This window comes from Furipterus horrens, unplaced genomic scaffold, assembly GCF_987537825.1.
Source record: "Furipterus horrens unplaced genomic scaffold, mFurHor1.1.pri manual_scaffold_3, whole genome shotgun sequence".
Taxonomy (NCBI): Eukaryota; Metazoa; Chordata; class Mammalia; order Chiroptera; family Furipteridae; genus Furipterus; species Furipterus horrens.
In genome coordinates this window covers 28,611,512-28,623,930 of record NW_028327173.1, presented here as the reverse complement: position 1 = coordinate 28,623,930, position 12,419 = coordinate 28,611,512, and the positions used below count along the sequence as shown (strand labels likewise).

Here is a 12,419-nt window from a genome sequence, read left to right as displayed (position 1 = left end):
TTGCCAGGGCAAAAGTTATTGTTTGTTTGATAGATAAGGCCAAACTGTCTCCATAGGCATTAGACCAACTGGCACTTCTAACAGTAGTGTGTGAGTACCTAGTTTCTCCACAATATGACTACATTCATGAATATCTCAAAGTCAAAGTCTCTTGCAAACCAAGTACCCATTAGCATATTGCCTAGCACCAGCAATAGGTTCTTTAACACCCTGGCAACACTAAAAATAAGATTTATGAACTTGAAAGAAAGATATATAATTTTATGTTAGAACTAAAAATATTTGTACCAGTCACAAATTTAGATTAAAAGTGTCATTAAAATTTTTTGTTAGACAAATATCCTTTTAAACTGCTTACTTATTTTTTATAAGCCTTTCTGTCATTTAAATTTGTGACAGGTACATAGTAAATGTTCAATAGGTATTTGCTGAAGGATTGGGTCCCAGCAGCATAGCTGTTCTCCCACTGTTGTGTTTATTGACACTGCATCCCCCACATCCAATGAATGCCAGTGGGAGAGGTGAAGATGCAGGATGAGTCACGGCAATGGCAGAGGCCAGCTCAAGTTCCTTTGAGTTGCCCCATTTAGCTCCGTGCTTAGGGGCAATGCTTACTTAAAAATACTCAGTCTTAATTCCACAGATGAAAGTATCACCCTATTGGCTTCTCTGTCAAGGATATATGTCAAACTTTTGAAGTTCACTCTGACCCTTGTCAATTATACCCCTTCCTGTTCACCTGAGAAAACCGGTATCTTGAATCTTGTGTTAATCATTTCTTTGCTTTTTCTTTTAACAATACATATCTCTATATGACATGGTTTTTATTTTGTACTATTTTAGCCTTTATATCAATGGAATCATACTGTGGTTTCAGTGACCTGGTTTTCATTCAATATTATATTGAACTACAGCATGTAGCTGTAATTCATTCATTTTCACTGTTGTATGTATGTTGTTGTGTAAATATACAATTTATTTATTCAGTCTCATGTCAATGGGCATTTGGGTTGTTTCCAATTTAATGCTTTTTTTAAACAATGTTACTATGAAAACGACTGAATTCCTGCCTCCTGATACTTATGTGCAGTATAATAGTTTCTCTAGTGCTTAGGCCTAGTAGTAGAAGGGTTGGGTTATATAGTATATTCATCTGTAACCTTACTAGAAACCAATGCCAAACAGCTTTCCAAAGTGTTTATATGGATTTATTCTTCCAACTGCAGTCAGTATATGAGTTCTTGTTGCACAAAATCCTCACCTATATTACGTACTGTCTAAATTTTACCAATCTTTATTGATTACTTTTTTATGGAGTAATAACATGCATGCAGTAAAGTGTATATATCTTAAGCATACTCGATAAAATTTTACTTATATAACCACCTCCCAGACCAAGATATAGAATACATCTAGCAACACAGAAGATTCCCTCATGTCCCCTCCCAGTTAATAGGCCTCATTGAGACAACCATTATCCTACCACCATAGCCTAGTTTCTTCTATTAAACTTCATATAAATGATATTACACAGTATGAACTCTTTCGTGTTGGCTTCTTTAGCTCAACATTAGGCTTTGGAGTTTAATTCAAATTGCTGTCATCTAATTCTTGGCGTTAGTTTTAAATTTATATAGTTTGTTAAAGTGAGTTATTTTTTCTACAAAATTTGACTCAAGACAAACCTACCAATCAAAATGTGCAACTGTTACATACTACTGCCACCTGCTGTTAGGCAATCTAAAATGCAGGGGCAATATTTCAAAACGGTTCATTTCAAAACACAGATCCTTCCGAAGATTATAAAATAAATATCATGTAAATGCCAATCCAAATGAAAGGAAAATAAGCCTTTCAAAAGTTGAATGTATAAAACAAAAGTCACTTGGTCTCAGTGCTGTAATTTATCGCTTTAATAAAACACCTTTTTAAGTTCATGCAGTTAAAAAAAACACAAGATTTACTGGAATTGTATGAGCAGGTGAAGTCAAAGGGAGGAAAGCTTGGGAGAGTAAAGAAAAACCCTAGAAGTCTATCAAGTTTGCATCATACATATTTCTTAAAATCCTTTGGGAAATGGGATTTCTGTAGTGGTATTCAGCGCATGCTACTCAGTAAGGGTGAGGATAATTACCTTTTCCTTTGCATCAGCAACTTTGGATTTCTCCAGAGCCAGCTTTTCCTGTAGATTGTTCTGTGATTTAATGCTCTGAGCCTGCATAAGTACTTGCAGCTCCAGCTCCTTGATTTTCTGCTGACAGTGCTTCCACTCTGCTGAGGGTGAAGAGCACATCCTAGCACTGTCTAATAACTTCTGCTGGGCCTGTTTTAGTTCAATTTTGATCTACAGGTGGGGAATAAATAAGAATGATGTGAATGTGAGCCAGAATAAGCAGCTTTCAAAGGAATGCAGTCCCCCAAGAGCTGACAAGCACCAATGTCATGTGGCTGATTACCTCTCTCTGGAGCTGCCATGTGTTAGTAAGGTTTGCCAAGGTCTATCTCACCAGATGGCAGATGGACAAAGGGATTTTCCTAAGAGTTTTTATACATGTGTGGACTAAACATTTTCCATTCTTTTTTCTATCACTTCAAGCTGGCTTTCATTTCCACTACTCCGCGAAGCTGCTTTTGCCAAGGGCTCTATTGCCAAAGTAAATCCAATGGACAGTTGACCTCTTAGTGGCATTTACTCCCTCCCTCTCAGGAAGTTCTTCTCCTCTCTTGAAGTTTGTGATACCAAACTCCCCTGATTTTCACTTACCTCTCTTCTTTTCCTTCTTGGTCTCTTTTTAAGACTGTTCTAATGCTACCCAACTTCTAAGTATTATTGGATTAAACTAGGCCTTGAGAGTGGATCATTCTCTCTCTTGGGTCATTTCCATGGTTTAAAACACCACCTTTATATCAAGTAACTGCCAAAGTGAAACTCCTTGATTGTGCCCATAACTCCAATATTGTTTTTCTCTCAGTCTTCCTGATTATAGTAAATGATGCCACCATCTAACCTCCTGTTAAGGCCAGTAACCTGAGAGTTGTCCTTGAGTTTTCCTTTTCCATCATGAGCCAATTCAGCGCAAGCTGTCCCTCTGCCTTCACAACAGATCTTGCATCAATCCATTTGTGCCACTTGTGTCACCACCCTAGTCCAGGGCATCATCATCTCTAGCCCTAGCCCTGGTCAGAGCTATAGCTTTGACACTGGTCCTGTCATTTCCATTTTTACTCCCTTCTAATCTGTTCTCTGCACAGCAGCCAAAGTGTTCTTCTTAAAACATAAACTGAACTACTTGACTCCCCTCCTTAACTATTGCAGTGGCTTCCCATCACTCCGGGAACAAATCCCAGCAGCTGGCCTGGCCTTGTATGATCTGGCCCTTGCCAACCTCTAAAATCATCTTGTCATTCCCCTTCTTCCACTGATCTCCTGTCATGCTGGTTTCTACCTAGAGTTTCCAACATACCAGACTCCACTCTTTCCTCTGCTAGGAATGCTTTCTCTTTTCCCTCCTCATGGTATGTATGGTTGGTTCCTGTTTATTCTTCAGGTCTCAACTTTGTAAGAGAAAACTTTCATGATCATTTACTCTGAAGAGGTCTTTTTATTTACTCCTTACTTACTACACCACGTATACTTCCTTCATAGAACTTATCACAATTTATAATTAAACATGTATTTATCTACTTGTTTATATCCTCCTTCCCCACTCTAAATTCCCAGCAGGGACCACGTACTTTATTCACTTTTCAGTATCCAAGGCCTGTCAAAGTGCCTAAAGTAGATAAATTAATCAATATGTACTGAACAAATAAATGAATGCATGACATCCTAAGGAATATTAGAACCTGGTAAATGGACATGCTAGGCAGGGATCATAGGCAAAGCAGAATTTCCTGGGCTAAAAGCTTTTCAACTAAATTAACAGGAATTATAACTATAATTTCCTCCACTTGTGACTTCTGTGGATTAACCGTTCAGAGTTTATCAAGTGAAGCCAAAAGTTAATAATGTTCAACCTCTCTGAGCATCAGTTTCTTCATCTGTGATGTGGGGACAGCTACTTATCTGATAAAACAGTTACATTAAATAAAGCAATGAAAGTATCAAGAAGAGAAACAGGCAAATAGGTAACATCTAATACAAGTTAACTGCCTTCTTCAAGTATCACTTGTAGATTACCTACTGTATTTGACATACAGAACTGAGGCAGATACTACTATAACTACTGTATAATGGTTAGGCTCTCACATCTATGAAGCAGCTGAGATTGGTATTTTACCTCATTTTAGAGGTGAATAAACTGAGTCTCAAATATAGTTGGCAAATAACAGAACCATGGTCTGATGTTCTTGTGTTAAAAAGAATTTTGCCCTCCTATGAATTATACCTTGGTGGAGTTATTTGATTCCAATAATAATAGATACATCTATTAAGGATAAATAAGTCTATAGATAGAATGAAGGTAGAACAACTAGGATTTGGGCTCAGGTCATTGAAATTTAATAAATGCTAAAATTTTAGGTAATAATTTCAAAAGATTGTGTAACTTAAAAACTTTTCATATTTACAGATTGACAACATACATTTCCCTTCAGCAGCAGAGAAACAACAGAACTGTGTACCTACTTGGTAGGGAAAAGTTAAAGGAATAAGTTAACCAGAGAGTTCATGTTGTCTACCCATCTATGGATACTATCATGAATTATAAAGTTGAGAATTTTTTAAATCCTCATCCAAGGATATGTTTATTGATTTGTGTGTGTGTGTGTGTGTGAGAGAGAGAGAGAGAGAGAGAGAAAGAGAGAGAGAGAGAGACGAGAGAGAGAGACAGAGAGAGAGATAGAAACATGAATGTGAAAGACAAACATCAATCGGTTGCCTCCCCTACATGCCTAGACCAGGGAATTGAACCCACAACCTAGGTATGTGCCCTGACCAAGAATCAAATCTGCAACCTTTTGGTGTATGTGACAATGCTCCACCAGAGCTAAAGCTGAGAAATTCTGATTCATTTTCCTCAGGGCCAATTGAGTAATCAAGATTTGTCAATAAACGATGTGTCCACTAGAATTACCTTAATACTTTCTTCCTGAAGTAAGCTATTATGTTGCTTTAAGTCCAAGTTCTTTCCCCTCTCGTATCGAAGCTCTTTTTCAGCTGAGTTGCACAGAATCTGGAGTTGTTGCAAATTCTGGCGAAGGTGTTGTATTTCCTCTTGGTGCTGGTATTTCAGTTTTTCTCCAGATGCTAGATTCTAAAACAAACATTTTAAAAGAGAAACGTGGACAATTTGAAAGAATATTGGTAAGACATGGGTTCCAGCTGTCAGAACCAGAATGAGCAGCATGTGATTATTCACATGTTTTTGGAGTTGGCTTATCTACAACAAATTACTCTTTCATATTTATAGCTAGTTGGTACATGCTCGTGTAATTTAACTCCCATTATATTAGAGTAAAAATAGCAAAGAAATTATGTGAACAATAGCAGTTAAATACAGACAATTAACTTTCTTATTTTTCATATCAGTAAAGGGGAACAGAGTATGGACAATTTTAGAGTAAAAATCAGGCCTCTTCAGTGCAATAAAACTACTGTGACCAAAGGAGAAGTCATTAGGGTTTTCTCATAGGTTGGCACACACAGGTGTGCTGAGTGGATAAAGAATTCAACCTTATCCAATTCAATAGATAAGGTATACAGTGTATCTCCTCAGGCAAGGGAAACAAGAAAAAATAAACAAATGGGACATCAAACTAAAATGTTTTTGTACAGCAAAGGAAATCATCAACAAAATGAAAAGACAACCTACTGAATAGGAGAACATATTTGTCAATAATATATCTGATAAGGGGTTAACATCCAAAATTTATAAAGAACTCAATACAACTTAACACCAAAAAACCAAACCAATTAAAAGCTGGACAAAGGACCTGGATAGACACTGCTCCAAAGAGGACATACAAACACATGAAAAGATGCTCAATGTCACTAATCATCTGAGAAATGCAAATTAAACCTCACACCTGTCCAAATGGCTATCATCAATAAATCAAGGAACAAGTGCTGGTGAGGATGTGAAGAGGGAACCCTCGTGCACTGTTGGTGGGAATGCAGACTGGTGCAGCCACTGTGGAAAGCAGTATGAAGGGTACTCAAATAACACTGGGGAACACTATTTTCATTGAGTTATATCTGACATTTGTTTTTGAGTAACTTTTGGCATCTGAATCCAAAAGTGACCCCAGTTTTTCTCTATCACATCACCTTTTTAAGGTACAGGATACTCTTCCTTTGTCCCCCAAAATCACACAAAATGTACATACAAAGGAAAACAAAGAAAAAATTACCTAAATATACTGTTTATTTAGAGTTATTTTATTCATATAAAGGCTATATATTGTTATTGTAAGTTAAAATTGTGTACAAGTCGTAAAGTTCTGCTACCAAACATACATATTAAGGTAGTTTATCTTTTCAAGCGACAGGCTAGGAAATGCCAAAATGAGATACTTGAAACAGTCTTCTTCAGTTGGCAAAGCTTTAACAAATTGCTTCATGAGACCCAGTTTTATGTGCAGAGGTGGGAATATAATGTTCTTTCTGTCAACAAGTGGCTCATGTAGAATGTTTGGATCACCAGGTTTGAGGTCAGATCTTGGAGGCCAATTCGACTCCACCCAATGCTTCTCACGAGCTCTGCTGTCCCACATACACAGAAAACAGGGATACTTGGTGTATCCGCGTTGCTGACCAAGAAGGAAGCAGACCATTTTAAGGTCAACACAGATGATTCAATTGTGCTTGTGATATTGCAACAGACCAATGATTCTCTTTATGTCTTCATATTCTTCACAAAAACAAACTGAATGGGACTGCACCAAAAATAATTGCCACTGTGGAGGAGGACACACTTCAAGCTCCACTTTGAGCTATCAATGAACAGTCACCATTCAGTTGCGTTATAGACTGGAATTCCCAATTCCTCCATTAAACCATGTATGTTATGGCAAGACACAAAGTCACTGTCATTTCGAAAGTACTGCAGAAATGCACTTTCTCTTGATCGAAAGTAGGATACCTTCGCTCCTTTTTCAAGCAAGTTTTTCTCGTGCAGTCTTGATGCTAGGAGTTCTGAAGCCTTTTTGGATAGTCCCAAATCCCATGCCAAACCATTCAACCCATGCTGATCAAATCCTTTATGAACTGAGTCATCTTCAATTTCAAAATCTTCATCATTGCTGTCACTTAGTTCTTCACCATACTCCTGTTTTTTGAAAGAGGGTAGTTCAATGAAAACTGGCACTGGGATTTCAGCTGAATGAGGCACTGGGCGAATAGCTGATGGTAGACTAGGATACTCTATTTTACATTTATTTTTCTTGTTACATCCTGACGTTTTCACTATACAAAAGTAACAGTCACTTGATGATCTCTGGGCTCTCACCAAACCATAGGTATACCAAATGGCAATTTATCATGTGTTCCCTTCATCCACAACTGGAAACTCTTGACACAATGCTTGCACACTTTGTGAGGGGCCCAAGACTAATCCTGATCACCAAGTTTTACTTTCAAACATGCAAAATAGGCTTGCCTGACAAATGCACTGGTGTTTGTCCTTTGACTGGGAATGGTGAAACTGCTACAGATATATCAAAACGAATCAGGGTTGTTTAGGCACTTGCGACAAGAAATAGCAGAGGCAGACATGATCTGAAGGAAAGGAAATAAATACGTATATAAATAAAAATATAAATCCTGCTAACTCCTTGCATATGGACAAGAACTCAGACTACACTCAGGAATACAATTCACTATATAGAGCGGCACACAACCTCTCACTGCACTGTCTCATGTGTAACTGAATGGCCTAGACAAGTATGAACCTGTTGCTGGTCTCCAAGGTCATCCCCCACCCCTCCCCACTCTAGGGAGGTTTTCTCTCAGCCAATAGGAGAGCACTAGTGCTTCCCTCAATCCAGGCTCAATCCAGGCTAGATCCAGGCTCAATCTAGCCTAGAGTGGTTTCATTAAGATAAGCTGTAGAGAAAAAACTTGATGTGTTAGAAGAAAACTAACCACAGTTTTGAAATCAGCATGCTTATTTAAGTCTAAAACAGCTGAAAAATTGAACTCAACAGGAATTATGTTAAAAACCGTCCCCGTGTTAAAAATGGAACTGCTTATAACCTGGTGATTCCACTTCTGGGTATTTATCCAAATAAACAAAAAAGGAACTCATTTGAAAGACTATATGTACCCCTATATTCATTGCAGAGTTATTTACAATAGCCAAGATATGGAAGCAACCCATATGCCCATCAACAGACAAGTGGATTAAAAAGCTGTGGTACACATACAGTGGAATATCACTTGGCCATAAAAAGGAATGAAATCCTAACCATTTTTGACAGCATGGATGGACCTAGAGGGTATTAGGCTAAGTGAAATAAGTCAGTCAGAGAAAGACAAATATCTCCTAATTTCACTTATATGTGGAACCTAAGGAACAGTATAAACAAACAAAACAGAAACAGTTCATAGATGTAGAGAACAAACAGATGGTTGCCAGAAGGGAGGGGGCCTGGGGGAAAAAGGTGAAAGGATTGAGAAGTATAGATTAGTAGTTAAAAAAGTCATGGGGATGTAAAGTACTTCATAGGAAATGTAGTCAGTAATACTGTAATAACTATGATGGTGCCAGGTGGGTAGTAGAAATATAGGGGGGACCACTCTGTAAAGTATATGATTCTGTAACCACTATGCTGTACACCTGACACTAATACAAAATAATAGTGAATGTAAACTGTAATTGAAAAAAAAATTTTTTTAAAGAGGTTATGTTCTAGAGTAGACAGACCCAGATTCCATCAATATGTGTCATTCTGGGCAAGTTATTTAACCTCTCTAAAGCCTCAGTTTCCTCATCTATAAAGTGGAAACAATAATATTCCTGCCTCATTGTATTCCTTAATATATGAGTCATATACAGGTCATTTAGTATAGTGCTTAAAACATAGTAAATATTTAATAATGTTATTTTTAAAACCATGGAACTAGGTTTTAAACTTGTAAAACTGAGATAGTCATGGTGGTTCCAACTTGTTTCAAGAATATTGGGAAAGTAATATCTAGAATTCAGCTATCACAACCTTACCTGGAACAATGCTGGACAGCAGAAATCAAGCCCCAAAGGCCATCAGCAGCCACAAGTACTTATGAACAACAGAGCTCACACACTCACAAAAGAGGCTCTCAGTTCTTTTCTATGTATTTACAATATATAAGCATTCTTTAAAGTTTGGTATCTGGCCTCAGCCTATAGTTGCTTAAATTTGCACATTATGAGGTTAAAAAGACACAACACACATGGATAGCAGCTAGATACTAGACACTGTAATCTGACAATGGGGTGAAGACAGCAAAACTACACACACACAAGAACTAGAAAGAACACCCTATAGTTATCAGTAGGCCAAAGAACCCTATACATAGAAAGAGGTTCTGAAATTATCACTACACAGCTCAGTGCAAAAAAAAAAAAAACAAAAACCTGTCTAAAATGTATTTTCTTCCTTGCCCGGTTAAAGAAGTAAATGAAACAGTGTGCAACAGTGCTTTGGGAAATGTGAAGTTCAAAGTACAAATACATTATTTCTCTCCCACGAGGCCCACACCCATCTTGTTTACTGCTGTATGTGCCTTAACATGGGCTGCCACATCACAGAAACTCAATTAATAGGTTGAATAAATGAATGAGAGCAATTTAAACTTCCCTCAGACAAGTCAAAGTCATTATTATGGGAGATAATTACTGAACTATGCAAGAATTCAGTGAAACCTTAAGAGGCTACTGGTGTATAGGACTATATCCTCTTTCACAAAGTGGTTATTTTCCAATATTTCTCACAGAATTTACTTATTTATTGCTTTTCTATTACAGTTGTCCCATTTTTCCCCTATTGCTCCCCACCCCTCCAGCCTGCCCAACCCTTCTCCCACAGTCAATCTCATAGAATTTTTATGTACAAAATAGTTTTTTCACCTCCTTCCTGGGTATTGAAATAATTGTTCAAATAATGGGAAAGGGTAAATTAAAGAAAATGAATACATTAACCAGGGTGCTACTTCTCATACTCTAAACCCCATTATTCTAAAAGAATACTAGTCATTTTGAGCTCATAAGCAAAATTTTATAAAATTCATGACCATGGTGTTCATCCTCTGCCCAAGCCTCCTTACACTGGCCCACTGCCCAATACAGGGACCATCTGGGAGATGTAAAATTAATCTTTTTTTGAATATCTGATGTCATACTTCGTTTTGCTCTTCTAAACAAATCCAGTGACTTCCTTCTCTTTCAAATGTATGTGAATCTCCTTTCAGGTATACAGAGGGGTGGGCCAAAGTAGGTTTACAGTTGTGAGTACATGGAACACTGAGCTAATAAAGCTATTGTAATAAGCACAACCTGCATGTCTTTTCCATACAAACGACTACGCCCACCCCTATAGTTTCCTTGTTTACTGTGTTCTGCCTAGTTTTCAAACTCTATATCTGAACTTCTCTTCAAATATATTTTTACCTTCCTTTATTGCTACTCTTCCTTTTTTTCTAAATGTATGATATATGTAAATCACTTTTCAAATGTATTTTATCAGTCTTCTGAATTTGTTTTACATACCTACGAGTACAAAGGCCTCTCTTTGTGGATCCCCAAATAGTTGCCAGAATGGCATGCGTAGGGCAATCTTAATTTGTACAAGAAGGAAACTGTAGAATTGAGGTATAAGAACTGAAGTATGACTGGTAGTCACTCCCTTCATTTTTCCTGAAGGCAGCTCTCTGGTAAATAGCAAAAGCCATATTTAAAACAATTCCATATCTATGGTCTTTTCCCTCCCAAACAAAGTATTTTGTACATCTAAGCTAGGTAGTAGGAGTGGAAAATGTGGCACAAATCCTCCCATTTCCTATCCTACCTGCCAGGGCAGACAGTGACAACTAATCAGCATTTTCTTCCTGTTGAGCCTCAATATAACCTAAGAACCCTTTATAATAAAATGCATCAACTGATGGGCTCAGTTCAGATTTTGGTTTCTGTTTTATACCATTCAGACTGTGATTATGATATTGTTCAACAAATATATATTTAACGATGATATAAAAATGATGTTTATATCCACAGCTGATCAGAGGAAACGGCCCTGGTCACCGTATATGTTTACAGCACCTACCTCAGTGCTCCCAGAGCTCTGAGACTGCAGCAGGCTCTGATTTATATGGCTCAGGTCTCCTCTAAGCCTCACAACTTTCTTAGGCTTCAAGGTCAATTGCTCTTCTTCACTTTTCATATCTGGGTTCTGTTGCGAGTCTTCCTCTTTCTGCCTTTCTCTTGGAAAAGTGCCCTCCTCTACTGACTCCGCTGGAATTTCCTTCTGCTTACTTTCTCCTAATTCAGGACTTGGTGAAAATATAACAGCAAAAAACTATCAAAATGCTCATTCTACTAGCAGAATATGGAGTGAAAAAAACATACCAGTCAAGAAAGTACTGCAAGCAAGATTTTGTGAATTCTATAGCACATCAGTTATCTCATTCTTATAATTTAACCTTAAAAATGAATAAGTGAAGGGATTAAGCAAAAAAACAAAAACAAAAAACTCATAGACATAGACAACAGTATGGTGATTACCAGAGGCAAAGGGAGGTGGGGGGAGGTAGAAGAGGCATAGGGGGGATAAATGCTAATGGAAGGAGACTTGACTTGGGGTGGCGAATACATGCTAGAATACTCAGATGATGTATTATGGAACTGTACCCCTGAAATCTATATAATTTTGTTAACCAATGTCACTCCAATAAATTCAATTTAAAAAATGAGTCTTGCCCTCGCTGGTGTGGCTCAGTGGATTAAGTGCCAGCCTGCCAACTAGGGGTTAACGGTTCGATTCCCAGTCAGGGCACATGCCTGGGTTGTGGGCTGAGCCCTTGGTTGGGAGCGTGTGAGAGGCAACCAATCAGTGCTTCTCTCCCTCTCATTCTCCCTCCCTTCTCCTCTCTCTAAATAAATAAATAAAATATATGTATAAAAAAAAAGAAAAGAAAAAAGAAAACCAAATAAAAAAATTAGTCTTTCTTTTTTTTACTCACACTCAGGGAAATGACACAGCATAGACTTTTGTCTACACATAAACAACCAGTTTAAGTGAGTTTTTCACTTTTTCAACTTTTAGTATGGCCTTGGGCAGAGATTATAAAAATAATTTAAAAAATCACTCAAGAAGCACTAGGAACTTGGGCAAGCACTAGGGCTACAATAGGAAGTAATCCCTGTCCTAAGGAGTTTACAATTTAGTGAGAAATAATGGTAAATAAACAATTGATTAGATTAAATAACTAAGTAATCTAAGGC

The 12,419-nt window shown here is 37.6% G+C and overlaps 1 protein-coding gene across 2 annotated transcripts in view; it reads right to left on the bottom strand.

The window, feature by feature from the left end:
- The window catches only part of CCDC30 (coiled-coil domain containing 30), an 81,559-nt gene that overhangs the window by 23,337 nt on the left and 45,803 nt on the right, over positions 1 to 12,419 (bottom strand). The window contains exons 11-14 of one of the 2 annotated variants that reach the window (XM_090269235.1): positions 11,238 to 11,467; positions 8,763 to 8,783; positions 5,076 to 5,248; positions 2,135 to 2,344 (exon numbers count right to left, since the gene is read on the bottom strand). In XM_090269235.1, the coding sequence (XP_090125361.1) occupies positions 2,135 to 2,344; positions 5,076 to 5,248; positions 8,763 to 8,783; positions 11,238 to 11,467 (634 nt within the window). Of the gene's footprint in view, positions 1 to 2,134; positions 2,345 to 5,075; positions 5,256 to 8,762; positions 8,784 to 11,237; positions 11,468 to 12,419 lie in introns of both variants that reach the window. The other variant, XM_090269236.1, reaches the window with a different exon arrangement.